Source organism: Alligator mississippiensis, chromosome 1 (genome assembly GCF_030867095.1).
Source record: "Alligator mississippiensis isolate rAllMis1 chromosome 1, rAllMis1, whole genome shotgun sequence".
Classification (NCBI taxonomy): Eukaryota; Metazoa; Chordata; order Crocodylia; family Alligatoridae; genus Alligator; species Alligator mississippiensis.
Genome location: NC_081824.1, coordinates 434,630,837 through 434,651,216, shown reverse-complemented (window position 1 = coordinate 434,651,216; position 20,380 = coordinate 434,630,837). Strand labels below are relative to the sequence as shown.

General features: G+C 44.6%; 1 protein-coding gene across 5 annotated transcripts in view; it reads left to right on the top strand.

Annotated features, from left to right (window-relative positions):
- Positions 1-20,380, top strand: part of RNF17 (ring finger protein 17) — a 124,076-nt gene that overhangs the window by 85,193 nt on the left and 18,503 nt on the right. For 4 of the 5 annotated variants that reach the window (XM_059720734.1, XM_019481987.2, XM_059720730.1 and 1 more), the window contains 5 exons: positions 1,285-1,416; positions 1,951-2,031; positions 11,599-11,724; positions 13,480-13,536; positions 19,861-19,974. In XM_059720734.1, the coding sequence (XP_059576717.1) occupies positions 1,285-1,416; positions 1,951-2,031; positions 11,599-11,724; positions 13,480-13,536; positions 19,861-19,974 (510 nt within the window). The remainder of the gene's footprint in view (positions 1-1,284; positions 1,417-1,950; positions 2,032-11,598; positions 11,725-13,479; positions 13,537-19,860; positions 19,975-20,380) is intronic. The other variant, XM_019481986.2, reaches the window with a different exon arrangement.

The following is a 20,380-nucleotide window of genomic DNA, read 5'->3' as shown; positions in this document are numbered from 1 at the left end:
TAGACTAATAAACATTTACGTCTTTATTTTCTGAATATGGAGTTTAAGCGTGGAGCCATTTCATGAGGAACAGACTTCTCTCTACAAGTATTTATATTAACATTTTGCTGAAGTATTTTTGGTGAAAATTGGACTTTCTTATTAATCTGAGGGATAACCTTTGCATACTTGCTCTGACCTACCATTTCCTCAGTAAATGGATTATATCCAAAGTACAAAAATCAATGAATCATGTGTCACAGGCCGGCTAGGCGCTGTGAGTGTATCAGCTGTTAGGCTGCTGGGTTCATAATTAAGGAGGCGAGGCGGGAGTGAAGCAAAGGCAAATTTACTGATAGGTCACACATACAACAGTTAAAAGGAAAATTATTATGACAAACAAATAGAACAGTAATAAAGAGCTAATAGTGAATAATAACAACAGATAAAATGACAGAGTTCCCACATGAGGTTGGCAACTTATCGACAGTCCCACTATGCCAGGTGCACGCCAGGTTATTCCAGCAAAGTTAGATGTCTTTGATCAACGCTGTCCAAGGGGTCACCGGGAAGGTCTCTAGGTCAGGATCCGGTCCTTACTCACACTGGGAGTCCGGGGTTCAGGCTTGGTACAGCGATGGTCCTTCTGTCCCATCCTTCATGCTGGTCACTTGGCATACGTGCTTTTTCATACCTTATTTTATGCTAATCTGTTAGCTCAGAGCCACTCACAGTCTTGTTCTACAGCTGTTACCCTATGGGATTAAAAGGTGTTAGAAATTATCATAAAAGGTTACTGCCTAAACTTGGACTCACTCAATAAGCAAATCACACCACATCACTTTGGGGTTTGAGATTAGCATTTACTCCACCCAAGTTCAACCCCTTTGTTTCTTCCTCTTTTTCAGCTCTTCCTTGGATTTACAAAAGGTGCTAATTATATTTTGTGGTCAGGGTTTGTTGTTATGGTTGAACTTGAAGTAAGAACTGTTAGATTAGTTGATGTTTGCAGTTTTATTTTTGGGGCTAGTGATCAGTGCAGACAGTTTCAACACTTTGGTTAAACTTATGACAGACAAGTTACATTTGCAAATTACAAACTTACAAGCTTTGCATTAGCTAATATTAACTGTCAGACAATTACCAGATGTTTCCAAGAGCATATATTTATTGATTTAACCTCTCTGGTTCTGGCCATCACAATCATGAGTTTTATCTTTTTAGAAAAAACAGTCTGTTGAAAGTACTGTCTAATACCCCTGCTAGAGAAGAACATTTTTTAAAGTAATTTTGTTTTTTATGTAGGTAAAATACTTGGACTATGGCTACATTGAAAAGATCCCTCAGTGTCATCTCTATCCAACTTTGTTATATGCTGAAATACCTCCATTTTGCATCCCGTGCCAGCTCTATAAAACAGTACCAGTGAGTAATTTGGTAAATTTGGTTCAGATTAAATACTAATGCCTTTGTGTCTATCTAAACCATTTCATGATAATGCGAGGTTTGACAAAAGTTTCACTTGAAATCATGCCATGTAAACTGTGCATTCATTTAAGTGATTACATATATGTATAGATATAGTTACAGGCACGTACAAAAGCATTCTAAGCAAGTCTGTTCTGTAGACTGCTGGATTATCTCATAAATTGGAAATCAGAATGAAAGAAGCAGTTTAGTTACATGTCACGAATATTTCATTAGTTTCCTTTGGCATTTCCCCTCTTCCCTCGAAGTTGTTAAAGCTTACGTTCTCTGGAAAAGTATTATTAACACAGTAAAACTGATTTGATTTACAATAATGATGTAGGTACGACAATATTTCTAAATATAAATGCCTAAAAATTACTACATTTTCACACTCTTAAGATCTGCCCTTGTCTATGTGGAAATGCATGCCAGTAGGTAATACTACATTCTGTTTGTTGGCATTTGTAATGTGTGTGTGGGGTTTTTTCCTTCACCATCTAGGTTGGAAGTTTTGGGCAGCCAGATGCAGTAGAACTCCTTCAAGAACTACTTATGGCGAGAGTTGTTGAAGTACATGTTATGGTAATTTAATTTATGTTTGGGTATAAGGAGTAAAGCCTACTAAATGCATGTATCTTTTAACATATACTCTAAATAACTGATGCAGTGGAATAAAACTTGTTGCCTCAGGCTATATAAGAAATCAGATGGCAGTGATTAGTGTAATCTAATATATGGAGCAGTTAACAGCAGATTTTGAGTTTTCAGGGAATCTGGTATGCTCGTGCTTGTTTCCCATTTCCCCCCATGCTTTCACTGTGTGTGGGTCATGTTCTTGGGGGGGGGGGGGGGGTTGTTTGTTTGTTTTTTGTGTCTGTTCTCTGCTTCTTTGATGTTTTAGAGTGTGTTTCTGTTTCCCTAAGTGGGTTTATGCTGATGTTTTTGTGAGAGAGAGAGAGAGAGAGAGACAGTTCCTTAAAAAAAGGTGCTGGCAAATAGTGTCAGTAGCTGAGTTGCTAAGCATGGCTTGATATCTGAGGAGGATAATGTGGAAATTGTGGGGTGTATATCATCTTTCAATGTATTGGAAGTGCTAGCTGTGTATTATAGCAGTGTTTCTCAACCAGTGGGTTGCAACCCAAAAGTGGGGCGCAAGAGTATTTGAAAGGGTTGTGAGCAGGTCCCCAGAAAACTGCGTGAAAGCATGGGTTTCCCCTTGCAGGCTGGCAGCGTTCCAGCCTGTAAGCGGCTGCCTGGGATGATTGGAGGCAGCGGGAGCGCGTGCACAGATGCACACAGCCAGTACAGAGCAAGGCTGGGTCATGGGAGCAGCCCCAGCCACTGGACACAGGTAAGTATGGGGAGTGGGGAATGGAGGTCCAGGGGATTGTCCAGAGGGCTGGGGGGGAGCGGGGGAGGGCATGCCTACTTGCCAGTTCTGAGGACAGTGGCTAGGTGCAGGGTTATGGCAGGGCAGGGAGAGCAGGGGGAGAAGGCACCTGGCCCTTCACCAGGGGAAGGGAGGTGAGTGCGGTCCTTCCCAGTGGAGAGCTGCGTGCCTGGGCTGGCATCATGGGGTCAGAGCTCATCTATGCAGGAGCCTGCACTTGCTGCTCACACTCTGACTTGAGGGACAGAGGCAGCTGGGGGGCCCCCTCCAGCTGGGCTGGGCAGGGGTAGAGGGCTGCAGATTGGGAGTGAGGGGCACCAACATGACCACGGGTGGCAGGGGGCAGGGGGCTGTCGCATGGGGGAAAGGGCACCAGCAGGACCAGGGGGATGTGGCTTGGGGTGAGGGGCTCCAGCAAGGCCCAGGGGGCAGAGAACTGTGGGTCAAGCAACAGCAGGGCCAGGGGGTTGTGGGTCAGGACAAAAGCCATTGAACTTGTCAGATGGGTCCCTCTATGAAAAAGGTTGAGAACCACTGTATTATAGGACATATCACTTGGTGGTACTTGTGGAGAAGATTAAAGGGCTGGAAATGTAACTCAAGACAGTGGTGGAGCTCAGGCAATATTTTGACCAAATGACGGACAAAAAGAGTTGAAACTGGGCCTGTGCAAATAGGGAAGTGTTTGATTTGGATTCAGCCAATTTGGAGGACAGTGATTTGATTCGGTGATTTGAATCACTGTCCCCATTCAATTCGGCCGAATCAGAATCAGAGATTCAGTGCTGATTCGGAGACTTGGATTGGCTGGGGAGAGGCAAGCACAGCCAAGTGGCTGCAGGTTCTGTGGCTCCTCTGGCTGTGCCTGGGTGGGGGGAGCTGCGGGAAAAGCCCCCATGGCTGCCCTGCCCAGCCCCAGCTTCCCAGCACTTAAAAAAAAAAACAAAAAAAACTCCGCATTCACCAGCTGCAGCAGCAGGGATCAGGGCCTCTGGGGACTCATGGTAGAGCCCTGCCGCACAGCAAGGAGCAGTGGGGATTGCCTCCCCACCCACACTTGGCACCCATGCAGCTGCTGTCACATTGCGCAGATGCAGCACAGCTCAGAAGGGCACTGGACATAGTCTGGGAGCTGGGGCGTTTCCAGCAGTCAGCCAAAGCCTAGCAGCGTTCAGCCCCAGTGACCCCAGCTCCTAGACAGTGCACAGTGCCCTTCCGAGCCACGCTGCACCCACACCATGGGGCAGCTGCTGCACAGGTGCCAGGCGGGGGGAGGGGCAATCCCTGCTGCCCTGCATTGGGTGGGTGGGTGGGACCAGGCAGGTGATGGGGCTAGGCAGGGCAGCCACGGAGGTTTCTCCTGTGGCTCCCCACAACCTGGGGAGAGGCAGGCATAGCCGGAGGAGCTGCGGCAAAACCTGCAGCCGCCCAGCTGTGCCTGCCTCTCCCTGGCTGATCCAAATTTCGCCGAATTTTTTCCGAATCGATTTGGAGGCTTCAGATTCGATTTGAACCTTTTAACAGGTCTCCCAATTCAATTCGGATTCAGAGATTCGGCTGCTGAATTGGGCCAAATCTCCTCCGAATTGAATTGGCAACCGAAGCTTCGCACAGGCCTAGTTGAAACCACACATACAAATTAGAAACCTCTGACACCTGCCAAAAATGATCACGTGGGCAGGCCTTCAGAAGAGGAGAATCTGTGATGCATGCAACCTTGAAAAAAAGGCAAAACTAATGACCAGCTAGTGGAGATGAAATAGAATTGAGGAACTGGTGTAATATGTTGATAAAGAACAGAAACAGAAGAGATCAGTGGGATGACATGGAAGAAAGATTTGGCCTAGAAAGAGGGCAAGAGAATTAAGCTAACAGGTGGCCAGAGGCCAAAAGGTATTTAGGGAAAATAAAAGATGTGATTTCAGACAGAGGGAGGTTGAAAGGAAGACCAGAGAGTGGTGCCAGCACCAGGAAATACAGGTTTAAATACAGGAAAACCCCACTTAGCACTCTTAATTGGTTCCTGAAAAACCAAACGTTAAGTAAAACCTAAAGTTTTTGATGACCCAAGATGGCAACTGCAGGTATTTTTAATGACCCAAAAAGGTGACTGCAAGCCTTTATAACAAAACTCGCTGAGCGTTAAGTGGAATCAGATATCAATTTAAGACGAGCATTATAGCAAAATAGCTCTAAGTGAAACAGCGCTAAGTGGGGGTTGCCTGTAGTTGTGGATTTGTTCCTAAGAGTAGGCAGACCAGTCATAAGGGAATACCTAGAAAACAGAAAGAGCAAAGGTATGGCACATAAGACTTTATTGAAGAGGTTTCTAATGAGATGGGACAAGAATAGGTTGGTCTTTTATGTACTAGCCAATGATATGGCCAGATACTTACCGATTTTAAAATGAAGAATGAATTTGCTAGGTTGAAAAAGATGTTTAAAGAAGCAGAAACTCAAGCGATCTTCAGTGGGATTCTTCCTGTCCCAAGCGAAGAAGGTAGGAGGCAGGTCAGGATGATAAAAATTAATGGATTGGTACTTTCAGGAATATTTGGGATGCCTGACTAGCAGGTATTCATAGACAGAGGACTTTTCTTTAAAGATTAGTTTCACCTGAATAAGCAAGGAGATAGCCACCCAGTGTGGAACATGAAACCAAATGTTTATAAGAGTAACCAAAATATGGTTGAGTAGTAACCATGAAATGTAGGTACTGAAGGGCACAAACTGTTTAGGTAGGATATCAATTAAATGGTAGAGTATAATGAACTAAAATGTGATTGCATAGCTTTCATAGACATTAGGGGCTGGAAGGTACTTCATGAGATCATCGAGTCCAGCCTCCCTGCCATAGGCAGGAAGTCTGCAGGGATCAAATGATCCTGGCAAGGTAAACATCCAAATGCCTTTTGAATGAGTCCAGAGTAGGTGCTTGCACCACCTCTAGGGGGAGTCTGCTGTAGATCTTGGACATGCGGACAGTAAGGAAGTTTTTCCTTGAATCAAGTCTGAATCGGCCTTCTAGAAGTTTGTGGCCATTAGACCAAGTTATCCCTTGGGGAGCCCTGGTGAACAACTGTTCTCTCAGATCCTGATGCATCCCCCCCATATACTTATAGGCAGCCATCAAGTCCCCCCTGAGCCTTCTCTTTGCCAGGCTGAAGAGTCCCATGTCCCTTAGTCTCTCCTCATAAAGCTTGCTCTCTCGGCCTTTGATCATGTGGGTGGCTATCGTTGGGACTCTCTCAAGGTTATCTACATCCCTCCTGAAGTGTGGGGCCCAAAACTGGATGCAGTACTCCAGCTGTGGTCAGGCAAGACCTTCTAGTAATAAAACCATGTTGGCTGGCATTCAGCAGGTTGCCTTCCATTAGCCTGTTGCAGATGGATCCCTTGATAATTTTCTCCAAGATCTTTCCAGGGATGAACATCAGGTCTGTAATTCCCTGGATCTTCTGTCCTCCCTTTCTTGAAGATTTGGACCACGTTGGCTCTTTTCCAGTCTTCCAGTACATCACCCAAGCACAAGCTTTCAAATATCTTGGCCATAACGCATGCTCTTTTAAGACTCTTGGGTGCAATCCATTCGAGCCCACAGACTTATGGATGTCAAGCCTCTTGAGGTGTTTTCTCACTTGACCTTCGTCAGTTGTGGGCCCATCTCCCGAGCCCTGAATGCTTTGCGTCCTGTCTGACAATGTGACTCCCTTGGGTGGGTGGAAAACTGATGCAAAGTAATTGTTTAGGAGATTGAACTTTTCTTGGGCATCAGATGTCGGCTGCCCCATTTGATTTCGCAGGGGGACAGTATTGCTTTTGTTCTTCCTCCAACTTCCCACATATATGAAGAACGACTTCTTGTCATCCTTGATTCCGGTGGCTAGCCTGAGTTTAGTTGCTGCCTTGGCTTTTCTGGACCACTCCCTACAGGTACGGGCTAGTGCAGAGTAGTCCTCCTTGGTGATGATTCCAGTTTTCCATCTGATGTAGGCTTCTCTTTTTTGTTTCAGGGGGCCCAGAAGTTCCCTGTTGACCCAAGGGGGCTTCCCTGCCCTTTGAGTGCATTTCCTGCAGGACAGGATGGACTTCCCTTGCGTTTTGAGGATTGTGTTCTTTAGGAACAACCACTCCTCATGGACTCCCCTTCCTAGGGAGCCATGGCCCCTTAGTGCCTGACTGACCAGTTTCCTGAGTTTGTGGAAGTCAGCCTTCCCAAAGTTGAGGATTTCTGTTTTACTGAGGGATTTGCCCACCCAGCATTGGACAGAGAAAGTAATCAGATCATGGTCGCTGTCACCTTTGATCCTCAGATCAGTCACCAGATCATCCCTTTTAGCCAGAACCAGATCCAACAGTACCTCTCCCCTAGTTGGCCTGTAGACCTCTTGCGTTGGGTACAGGTCATCAGTGCAGGTGAGGAAGTTGTGACCGGTCAGACCTGGCTGTGTGCTCTTCCCATAAGATGTCAGGAAGGTTGAAGTCTCCCATGATGATCATACGTCGTGAACGTGCAGCCTCGGCCAGTTCCCTGTTGAATTCAAGATCTAGTTCTTCTTGGTTAGGAGGTCTGTAATAGACTCCTACAAATATATACCCTTCCCCATGCTCTCCCCCCCCCCCCCTGTATTTTAACCCAGAGGGTCTCAAGACACCCTCCATGGTTAATTAACTCAGTTTGAAGGGAAGAGTACTGCTCCTTGACATAGAGATCTACACCCCCACCCCTCTTCCCAACACAATCTCTCCTGTAGAGGGTATAGCTTTCTATACCTACCAGCTAGTTGTAGGAGGAGTTCCACCGGTCTCCGTTATCCCTACAAGGTCATAATCTTCATCGACCAGAAGAGCCAGCTCCTCTTGTTTGTTAACCAAGCTCCTGGCATTTGTGTACAGGCAGTTGAGTTTCCTTATGTGATGGGAAGTGACCTTTCCTTGAGCTCTCGTCAGAGTGGGTTCCCTTGTGCTACGTAAGCTGTTACTACTGTGATTGGCATGACCTGGGCTAGAACTGTTGATTGACCACCCACCCCCCTTTGATGGCATAATCATAACAGAATATGTTTGAGTTTGTGTTGTGGAGTTTTTTTAGACCTCCAGATGTGGAAATAGGGAGGGATCTTGGGTCTTGAAGCATTAAGTAATGGTTGAAATTGTATAAGTAGGATATTTTCTTTTTTATTTCCCTCATGTTGATTGGATAACAAAAGGAGAGTCTGATAGGGTGCCTTCTTGATTAATCTGGATATGTGGATGCAAGCATTTGGGTTAGACTTTAGAAGGAACTGTTTCTGTGCAGAAGGTAATTCCATTATTCAAGGGTTTGCTGGTTGCCTGTAGGAGCCAGGAAGGAATTTTTATTTCCATTATGAAGGCTTCATTTCCTCGTAGGAAAGGGGGTTGGGGGAGAACAGCATCCCCCCTCCTTCTGCTTTCTCAAAAGAAGTAGCTATTGGTCACTGAAAGTAGTAGTTCTGATTGGCTGTATGCACTAGTCCTTCTGTTGGTAGTCAGATGTATGGCTGGAGGGTTTTACTAGTCTGCTCAGGATCAAACACGTTGACTTGAGGGGAAAAAATCCTTTTCTGATCCTCGGAGCTAACAGATTAGCAAGGACGGTTGGAGGTTTTGCCTCCCTTTGTAGCATGAGGAAATATCCTAAAATCATTTCAGCCTATGTTAATGGAATAACCTTTACCATCACAGTGGCTAGCTTTGGTGGTATCCTTGTCTCCCATGCTTTTTATTTGTGGAATATTGTAGTGGTTTTTTGGGGGTATTTTTCATAAAAGGCCCTCATACGTATTACATTTAGGGTATATTACCTGGATTACATGTAAATTTGCAAATTGGCTTCTGATAAAAGAGGCAAGAGACAGGTCTGCAGCCCAACCTTTTATTGCTTACACCACAAAACACAAAAACAAACACTTATCCTAGTCTGCTTGCCTACCCATGAAAGCACAACAGAGATTATTACCTGTACCAGCTGGGAAGATTCAAAAGGGGGTAGAGGAGGGTGGCACAGAGACTGACAGCAGGACTGCTGTGATAGTTGTTAAAATATGCTTGAGAGATCCAAGGAAGAAGGTCATGCCTCCCACTGCAAAGGGAGGGAAAAACCAACAGACCATACCAATCTAACCATAGGATAAAATTCCTTCCTGGCCATAATACAGCAATCTGTCTGACCCTAAGCAGAGGGGCAAGACCCTCAGGCCAAAACCTCCAGATTTTAGTTTCATAGTATTGCCACACTCCCCCAGTCAAAATTTCCAGCTTTAACTATAGCCAACACCCAATGCTTCTGAGAAAGGCAAAAAAATAAAATAAAAAAAACAACCCAATGTATAGTAGCAATAGGAAGGGAAGAAAATTCCTTCCTGGCCCCACGTAACAACCAGCAAAGCCCAGAAGCATGAGAGATGCCCATAATATACTATTGGCATAGCTAATCCTACATCGTTCCTAACCAATGCTTGTCCAACCTCTTCTTGAACACCTCCAGTGATGAAAATTTCACAACTTTCTTAGGCAGTTTATTCCATTGTCTCATTATCCTAACAGTGAATCAGTTTCTTTTGATGTTCAGTCTAACCCTACTTTGCTGTAAATTCAAGCCATTGGTTTAAGTTCTGCTCTCTGCAGCAAGAGAGAAACAGTATTTTCTTTCTTTTATAGAAGCATTTCGAGCATTTGAAGGCTGCTGTCATATCCCCTCTTAGATACCTTTTCCACAAGCTGAATGTACAAATTTCCTACAGCCTCTCCTCATATGACTTGGCTTTCAAGCCCTTTATCATTTTTGTTACCCACCTCTGAACCCCCTCGAATTTCTCCACGTCCTTTTTAAAACGTGGAGCCCAAAACTTCATGCAGTACTGTACGAGAGACCTAACCAGTCCAAGTGGAGAGGCACAATCACCTTCCGTGTCTTGCACCTAATGCTCCTGCTGATGCATCCCAAAACCTCATATGCCTTTTTGTGCAGCTATATCACACTATACACTCATATTGAGTCTACGATCCATCAAGATTTCTAGATTCTTCTCTGGTACTGCCATCCAGCTGCGTGGTCTCCCGTTTTGTATTTTTGTTATTGATAATTCTTCTAAAGGTGTAGCACCTTGCATTTGTCTCGATTGAACTTCATCCTGTTAGCTCCAGCCCAGCTTTCCAATCTGTCCAGATCCTTCTGAATTGTGCTTCTGTTTTCCACCTTATGCACAGTCCTTTCTAATGTTGTCTGCAAGTCTGCTCAAGAAGCTCTCTATTCCAGCATCCCTGTGGGACTCCATTTGAAACCTTGTGGCATTCTGACACAGATCTGTTTATAATTACACTTTGATTGCAGCTATTGAGTCCATTATCTATCCACTTCATACTAGTTTTGTTTAACCCATATTTATCCAATTTTTCTGAGAAGGTCACGTGGGATTTTGCCAAAAGTCTTTTTGAAGTCTGGATGTACTGTATCTGTTGCATTTCCACCATCCACCCAAGTAGTTACTTGGCATGATTTGTTTGGCAAGTTTGTTTAGCCTTGGTTAGTAAGTCTATGCTGCTTCTTTATGGTCAGCCTTGCCTTTTCGGGATGCTTGAAAATGGACTTCTGTATATGCTCCAGTTACTTCCCAGGTACTGAGGTGAGGGTTATGTAAGTGCGTCTGTAGCTCCCAAGGTCCTCCTTTTTGCCTTTTTTTTTTTTTTAGGGCATTTTGTTGGCCCTTTTCCTGTTTTGATACTTAGGCATTTATGATGCCTATGCCTATGACACCTAGGGTAGCTGCTGGTAGGCTCTAGATCTCTCTTAAATCACCTTACAGTGTAAACACTACTAGTATATAGTAGGGGCAAGTTACTGTAATTATTGTGGTTCTTTGAGTAGATGTGATATCTTTTATTAGACCAACTGAGTAGTTGGAAAAAAGTTCTTAGTAAGTTATCGGGCACAGTCATCCTTCAGGCATAGGGAGTCTCTGCCAGTCTGAGACTCCAAGGAATAAGAGAAGATAAAAGTGTGGCAGGATGTCAGCAAGAATGTAAATAGGTAGGAATTAAAAAGACTGAAGGTAAAGCAGGAAAGGGAGGGGGGAAGAAAGCAGAGGAAAAAAAGCCAAAGGGAGACATTACAGTGATAGCCTCTTTTCTACCTTGTATTCTATCTGTGAAAAAGGAAATAGTTGGAGATCAGGAAAACAGGAATGAGAGAAGCTAAAAATGTGACAGGATGTCAGTGAAAATCTAAATAGGTAGAAATTATAAAAACAAAAGGCAAAGCAGGGAAGGGAGAGGGAAGAAGAGGGGGAAAGCCAAAGGGAAACACTACAGTGGTAATAATACAAGATAAAAAAGAGGCTCTCTATGAAAAAGAAAATAGTTGGAAATCAGGAAGACAAAGAGCAGAAAAGTAGGGGAGAGGACGGAAGAAAAGGTGGGGAAAAAGAAAAATGTAAGCGGTCAGGTCAGGCAGGTACCTGGTGAATCACGTCAGGCAGGTTGTAATGTGTCATAAATCCAATGTCTATACTGAGTCCACGATTTTTGGTATCCAGTAGATTTATGAAGTGAAGTTTGTAGTCTCATCTACGAAAGATGTTTTGTAAGTTCCTTTTGAGGATTAGAATCGAGAGATCAGAGCGGGGGTGATTATCCTGTGAGACGTATGTCCCCACAGGTAGTTGGGTTGCCTTTGTTCTTTGTGTTTGTGAAATATAGATCCTGATATGGTAATACTTTATTTCTTTTGTCTTAAATAGGAACGTCCAGATCATCCATGGAGCAAACTGCCTGTTAATATCTATTTTGATGGGGTATCACTTTCTTCTTTTATGGCATTCCACAAACACTATGTCCTTGAAGATGATCAGACTGGACTAGGACTGGTAGGTAAAATCCGATTTTAGTTTTTGCTGCTTTAGTGAATATAAAAGATGTCAGCCAGTGGTTGGTTTTCCGCATGTTGTTGTCATCCGCATGTTATAATTCTTTATCTAGTTTTACAGATTTATATGTTATTAGGGTAAGAAATTATAAACATTACTATGACCAGAATTCATTGCCAGTAGACCAGAAAATTACTAGAGAATTATGAATTGTTTTTCTTTTTAATTCATCCTGTGTAAGAACAGTGGTTAGTAAACTGAAAATGAATATCATCATTAGTGAATTTATTTTCCTAAAACAGATACAAAAAGGTGTATCAAAGAACTGTCATGAAAAAAGGTTTAGCCCAGGGGTTGGCAACCCCCAGCCCATGTGCCAGAGCATGGCACATGAAAACATTTTTCATGTGCCAGAGCATGGCACATGAAAACATTGGCACGTGCTCTTTAGAGCAGATGGCAGGGAAGGGGCTAGGGCTGCATTGCAATAACAAGGATCAGGCCCCTTCCAGCTCCCCCACTCTCCGCCCCAAGATGCTCATGCACCTGCTGCCAGCAACAAGCCAGGCTGGGGCTCTGCAGACCCGGGTGCAGCTTCTCCACTGCCTGCTGCAAACAACCCGGGCTCTATGGCAGGTGGCAGGGACCTGCCCAGAGCCCAGGGCAGCTGTGGCAAGCAGCTAGGAAGCTGCAAGTGGCTCTAGTGTGGTCCGCAGAGCTCCAACCCAGCTTGTTGCCAGCAGTGAATGCACACATACCTTGGGGCAAACAGTAGGGGAGCTGCAAGAAGCCCAATCCTTGTTATGGCAATGCAGCCCTGGCCTCTTCCCCACTGTCCAGCCTGAGATGCGCGTGTACCTGTTGCCAGCAATGAGCTGGACTGGGGCTCTGTGGACCCTGGTACAGCTATTCTAGCCTCCCAGCTGCCTGCCACAGCCAGCCTGGGCTCTGGGCAGGCCCCTGAGCCTATCCGTGGCACACCAACATCTTACTTATTTAACTGACTTTGGAGATGCACCAAAAGAGATAACTAAATGGAAATTTGACTGAAACTTGATATAGCACATTGTAGTGCTGTGAAGAAAAAAATAAATAGCTGTGTTGAGCACGGTGCTAAAATGTCTTTGCTGCTTCCAGTGTCTCAGCTAGCCGGGAGATCTCTGCACTCCATGCTGCTGTGCCATGTATACATACCCAAAGCGTGTTGGAAAGTTTTGAAAGAAGGCTTCAGTAGACTTTTGGAGAAAAGCTGTTGTGAAATAGCTGGCCAGGAGAAACACATTCTGAGAGAAGCAATAGTCTCATGTAAGCAAGACCCTGTGGTCAGTGCAGGGGTTGTACTGGTTTTTGCACCAGTGGACAGACAGCTTACACTTGGAAAAAACTGTGTTTAAGATGTAAACAAAAGTTTGTCCATCCTTACTGGAAAGCAGTGCCTTTTTTATGTACAGCTTTCCTTCCTTGTAATGAAATTGGCCTGATTCTGTAATTCTGTCAGACAAAATTGCTATTGCAACTCATTGAGAATTTTGCCCTATTACAAACTGCAAAATCATACTCAAAAGCCTACATTCATTTTGAGCATGTGCTTAACTCCTGTTGATTTTATTCCCATCCTTTCCTGAATTGAGGTCTATAATGAGAACTAAAGAAATGCTGCCTTATTATATAGTAAGTATAAATTATCTCTGCATATTTCAAATATTTCTAAAGAACCTGTTACATACAATGGTATGTATGCTACTTTCGTTATAGGAAGTCATAAATTGCAGTGAAAAGTATTTGGAGGACAACTTTGAAATCAGCTTTGAAGTAAGTTTCAGTGTTCAATTTCTGTTTCATTTTTGTGGACTTATCCTTATCTCAAAACATAATTACCTTACCTAATAATTTGGACTATATCATCTACATCTGTTTCATTCAGATCCCTGCTAAGGACTTGCTTCTTTCTTGAAATCTACAATGAGGTGAAGTAGAAATATTTAACTTAAAGAAAAAAAATCCCATTAACTTTTCTTTAAGCTATCAACATATCTCAACCGTAAACTTTTTGCAGCAGGAACTCTTGATAATTTTCTTGTGTAATACCAAGTCTCATTACTCACATAATATATGTTCAAGGGTAGATATTACATAGGTGCATACGTACCTCATGCATAAGATATCAGAAAGATGGATGCATAGGTATATATCTTCTGTCTGGGAGATTCCACTAGCAGATGTTTGGTCATCTCAACAAGCTCCACAAGGGCACATAAATTGTGAGGCTAAAATTCCATCTTCTGCAACAGTTATGAGACTGAGGAAATTAACTTGAATTCAGTTAATATGCAAAACATCTTCATTCAGCATCCCATCCAGTTGGCAAGCAACACTAAAGATCAGTGTTGCCTTTCTTAATACACTCAGATGATTGATATTAAATTAGAGTACATGGAGTGTTAATCATTGGGGTTGCCAGCCCTATGATAGATCATATTTATTTGCACACTACATGCACCTTCCCCCCCAAAATCAGTCCTCTGTATTTGAGGGATGTTTTATTAAGTGAGGAAACTGATTTCTGCACCGAAATGGAGGCACAAGAATGCTTGAATGGCTGCCTGGGGTTTTGGTCCTTTCCTGGCTGCATGCGGGAAGGGCAGGATCCAGTCCTCAGTGGCACTTATCCTCTCTTAGTAGCTGCACATAGACAGGTTTAACCCTGTCACACCTTTGCTAAATTGTCAGTAGCTCACTCTGTAGCATCATGGAAGCCCATCTCTTTAGGGCAGAAATTTCCAGCTTCCACTGTAACTCCTATTTGACTCTGAGGTCCCTAGCAGATGGTACACTTAAGATTTGATTAACAAGTTAATCATGTCTTGAGTACCATATTTACTCAAATATAAGATGACCCTGATTATAAGATGTCACGACACAGGGTCCCTAGGGATGTCCATGATATTCCTAGGGCTCTGTGACTGTGCCTGCTCTGCCCGAGGGTGCCTTCTAGTCTCGCCTGCCACATGTTCTTGGAAAAAGAATAAGTAGGGAGGCTGCCCACGAGTTTGTGTAGCCATGGTCCTGTTGAACCCTACTAGACCCAACAGGTTCTTGTGCCCCTTGCTGGGTCTCACCCAAGTCGGTGCCTCACGAGACACCATAAGCCTTATGGGCTAATTGCATGGCTCCAAACCTCCCCATACTACACCCCATGCTTCACAGGTGTTATACGAATGTTGTCACCTCTGTTGGGGCTTCAACCTACTTGGCCATGGCCTCTTTAATGTGGCTGGGCCTTCTAGCCTAAGGCCACTGTGTTGGATCTGGCTTTGAGGTGCTAGCTCTCTGTTGTGCCCCTCTGGCGCCAGGCTCTCTGGCCCCTTATATGCTCTTATGTTTTATATGCACCCTCCCTGTACAGGCTGTGTAACAACTCAAGCACCAAGCCAGCTGCTGACATGGCCCAAGTCAATCGTGTGCCTCCTTTGGGCACTGAGGCCTCCATATCTCCCCTCACAGCCTCATCCCAAACTATCAGTTCAAAAGACAACACAAACATCAGCCCCTGGGCTATAACATAACAATAATGATGGGGTCACACTCTGCCCCTTTGAGAAGGCAAACTTCTCCCCTAGTCTAGCATGCTACTCTACCCAGGGTACCTTGTGAGTCCTGCAGGCAGCAAACCAGACAACCATACATCTAAGGGCAGCTCTTTCATGCAGCAGCTCCTTCCTCTGGCGGTTGCCAGAGAATTAACCCCTGCCAGTCCCAGCCAAGAGACTTGTATGTGCCCAGGGCCCTGCCTCCTTCCGGTCAGCTGACTACAGCATGCAGGTGCCAACTAATTCCCTCATTAGCCTGCTGCTCAGGCAACCTACAGGGCTCTCTGGCTAGGCTGTTTCTGCCCTTAAAGGAGCAGGCACATCTTAGTGCCCTGGGACATAAGACAACCTCCCAATAATTCGATTCTATATATGAAAAGTTGATAAATTTGATATAGTTTTCCAGATATAGAATCTTATTATTGTAGGTTTGTATTGAATTTGTCAACCTTCCACTGCTATAGTAGGGATAATAAATCTGGGGGGGTCATGTAGCTCCTGCCCCCTCCTTACTGTCACTGCTACACTACTATGCTCCCTGAGTACATGGAAGTGAGGAACAAAACTGAAAAAACTGATCTTGAAATAAACATAGCTGTAGTAATTTGCATATAGTACCCATAGACTTAGTTCATCCAAAATTGATACATTTTACCATTTTTGAAGCTGCTGCAAGTTTTTTAGCACGTTCTCCATAAACCCCCCTTTAAATAGCACCTCTATTTACATATAATACAGACTTTGGGAAGGCATTTGACACCGTCTCTCACCCCATCCTGATTAAAAAATTAAGTGGCTGTGGTGTCAATGCCTACACAGTAAGATGGGTCACAAATTGGCTGGAGGGCCACACCCGGGGGGGGGCAGGGGTGGACAGGTCATTTTCGACCTGGAGGGACATAGGCAGTGGGGTCCCCCAGGGCTCAGTCCTCGGGCCTGCACTGTTCAATATCTTCATCGGCAACTTGGACGAGGGGGTGAAAAGCACCTTATTCAAGTTTGCAGGTGACACCAAGATGTGGGGAGAAGTGAGCACGCTAGAAGAGAGGGACAGGCTACAACTAGATCTGGACAGGTCACAGAGGTGGGCAGATGAGAATAGGATGGGTTTTAATATGGACAAATGCAAGGTATTGCACCTAGGGAGGAGAAACCAGCAGCATACCTACAGGCTGAGGAACTCCCTTCTTGTCAGTGCAGAGGCAGAAGAGGATTTTGGAGTCACTATTGATTCCAAGGTGAACATGGGCCGCCAATGTGGGGATGCAGTCAGAAAGGCTAACTGCACCTTGTCATGCATCCATAGATGCATCACGAGCAGGTCCAGGTAGGTGATCCTCCCCCTCTATGCGAGACATTGGTCAGGCCGCATTTGGAGCACACTGCATCCAGTTCTGGGCGCCACACTTCAGGAGGGATGTGGATAGCATCAAGAGGGTCCAGAGGAGAGCCACTCGCATGATCAGGGGGCAGCAGGGTAGGCCCTATGAGGAGAGGCTACGGGACCTGAACCTGTTCAGCCTCCACAAAAGAAGGCTGAGAGGGGAACTGGTGGCCACCTATAAACTTGCCAAGGGGGACCAGCAGGCCATGGGAGAGTCCCTGTTCCCCCAAGCACTACCGGGAGTAACAAGGAATAATGGCCATAAGTTGACTGAGAGTAGATTCAGGCTAGACATCAGGAGGCACTACTTCACAGTCAGGGTGGCTAGGAGCTGGAACCAACTTCCAAGGGAAGTGGTGCTCGCCCCTACCCTGGGGGTCTTCAAAAAGAAGCTAGACAGTCACCTAGCCAGGGTTGTTTGATCCTAGCATCCTTTCCTGCCCATGGCAGGGGGTCGGACTTGATAATCTGCTCAGGTCCCTTCCAACCCTACCAACTATGAAACTATGGGCACATCTACACGTGCATTAAGGCACTTTTTCTAATGCACGTTAAATTTAGTACCTCCAATGTGAGGTACTAAAATGAGCATTAGGCTGCCTTAATGTGCAGCAATGAATGAGCACGTTTTTTAAGTGCGCAGTAGTCTATTTTACTGTGCATTAGCATAATTGTGCATTTTTTTACATGATGCTTTAATGTGCAGTAAAATAGTCTCCTGAGCATTAAAGTGCATGTGTAAACACACCCACTATACATGATACTGGTCCAAAGCCAAAAGGCATATTATTTACCACATAATTCATTGGGCTGGATCTCAGCAGAGCAGAGTCAACAGCATTTCAAGCCACAGTGACCCCACAGTGCAGCATTGCTCAGTATGTGTGTGTACTTCAGATGTCCCCCACAAAGGATCCATGTGCTAATTAGCCCCCATTCATGACTGGAACCAGGTGTTCTAGTCATAAATACTAGGTTCTTCCAGAATCTGTGTTCAGATGAGGCAGTCTGGTCTGGTTTCACGTCATAGAGGTGGGGGCCACACTAATCTGTGACAGGCTGAGAGAGGGGATGCCAGAGAGAGTCTGGGTGAACTGTTTGGGGCCTTGTTTGGTGATGTTTGCTAGACATTTAAGGCTGGTAAAGAAACAGGAATCATTGGAAATGGGAAAGAAAGGTACAGCTCATTTGTGGAAGTGAAGAGGAAGTAAAAATGTGTACAGTGTAGTGGCTTACCATGACTTTAAAAAGTAATCACTGTAGGGAACTGCACTCAGTGGGCACTAACATATCATATTCAGATGGATTGCACTAACCTAGCCTTGTGGCAGTTTCCCATCAGCATGTTTGCCCCGTATGAGCCATGTACTTTATAGTCATGCTTAGTGTTGGCTGCATTTCATTAATTTTATAGTTGGTTTCCATTACTAAACACATGCTGCTTTTAGCAGCAGTTCAAAGATATACAATGTATTTAACGTGGTTTCCTTGTATGTGACTGAGAGACAAGGGCTTTTTCTCCCATGTTCATTGGGGGGGAGCTCATTTTATATTCAAGTAAATATGGTAGTAACCTTGCCATATGTTCACACAATTAGTGGCATGATAAAACAGAGAATAAACCACAAAGTAATTACCATATTTCACAGTCTATAATTTAAAGTTTGAAACCAACATATTTACCCTTAAATTTCCACCTCAACTTAAACGCCTTGTGTTTCAAAGTTTGTTTGTCTTCAGCCAGACCCCACGCCAGCGCTCTTCCACACCCAGCCCATGGGGAGGTGGTGTGCTGGTGTCTGTGCACTTCCCCAGTACTAACTGAGGCCAGGCCAGGCTCCTGCGTCCCCCTGCCCAATACCCTGGAGCTGGCCTGGGCGCCCAAACCCCACGCCCATCAAATCTGGCCCAGGGACACTTCCCCGCGGCCCAGTGGCTGCCCTGTAGGTAGATCTTGGCCAGCAGGGTGGAGCCGCCACCCACTGCCAGCCGTACCAAGGCGCAGAGTAGCAGCAGTGAGTGGTGCTTGCCAGGCAGGTGTCACTCGCAGCCCCCATACCGAGCTCCGCTGCTGTCCTCCGGGCTGCAGCTCATGGTCTCCGGCTGTAACGGCCACCACTGACCCACATTTATAAGGCACCAGGATGAAGTGACAGCCAAGTTGAAGTGCCTGACGCCTCCCCTGCAGATGGTTCCAGCAAGGCAGGGTTGATTTATACACTGGGTCTGCAAAATTCCTAACTTTTTGATAAAAAATATGGGGTTGATTTATACACTGAGTAGACATGTACACCATAAAATATGGTACACAAAATATGTGTAATCACTTTGTGACTGGTATCCATTGCGTCTTAAATTGAATTTAGGGCCAGGCCAATCAACTGATGGCCACTACCAGCATAGAGCCCTTGCGCCTCCAAAGCCTGGGAGGACCCATCACCTGACTGGCAGCCCAAGCGAGGCGCACCTGGCACCTCGTTTGCTACTTACCAGTGCAGGGGAAGATCAGGATCATGATCCTGGGTTTCTCTTGCACTGGCAATAGAGTGTGTTTGGGATCTGATCCCTGATCCCGTGATTATACCTTCTGCCATGCATGTGTAGTACAGCAGGAGATGTGATTGTCGGGATCACGGATTAGATCTGAAAATCTGCTGGGGTCTGATAAGATGATATTCACTTACAGTCCTAAATGTTTGCTGTGCACAATTAAATATAATTATACTCCATCTTACATAACTTTTTTTTAATCGCACAGGAATGCTATGAGGCTTTAAATTACTTTAAAGCCTTCTGCAGTCCTTGCAGATGGATCACTCTCTCTTTTTAGTTTCATACTAAGTACTTGTTTTTAGTGGGTGGGAGGGTTAATATTTTCAACTATTTAGAATGATCTGGTTATGTTCTTTAAGTGTTTATATCACTCTTTTTCAAATTTTTTGGGAAGTAACTAGTTTTGTTCCCAAGTCCTTATCTAGTTAAAAATATCTCATGAGGAAAACAGAACCACAGGAATTCTTTTTGTTTCATTGTCAAGGATTTCTTTAACCATATTTGAATTTGCCAGTTAAACCCTTCCTTTAATGAGAAGTCACAGCATTGAAGACTTCCAATTTAGTTAACGAAAACATAAAGCTGTAACTAAACCCTGCCTTGTTCTAGGAGCTGTTACTTGAAGTAGAGACTCCAGTTTTGCCACCGTATACTTTGCCATCACTACCTCTTCCGGGAGAATGCTTTCCTGTTAAAGTTAAGCACCTTGTTTCACCTAATGAGGTAATGTTGTAATGGTTATAATCTTTGCTAGAGTATGTCTGTGACTATACAACCTTGTGGATACTGTCATAGAAAAATCAGTGTCAGTACAGAGGTAGTTCAGCTTACAATTGACCATTTAATTTTCTATGAATAACTGATGTAACTGCAGGTGCCAGTGTGGAGGTAATGCAAATTTGAATGTCATTCCTGATCTTTAAGAAAAAAAAATGCAGGTCTGCTTGCACAAAGAGTTTTTATGAAAATGTTTGAATCCTGAAACCTCTTTTAAAAAGTCACGCTTTCACTCATTTGGTGCAATGGCAGAGTTTTGCCCAAGACTCACCATGTTGTCCTCAGCCTAAAATTTCATGTCAGTTCATACAAAATAAAATATCTTTTAAGCTGTTCACAAATTTAAATACAA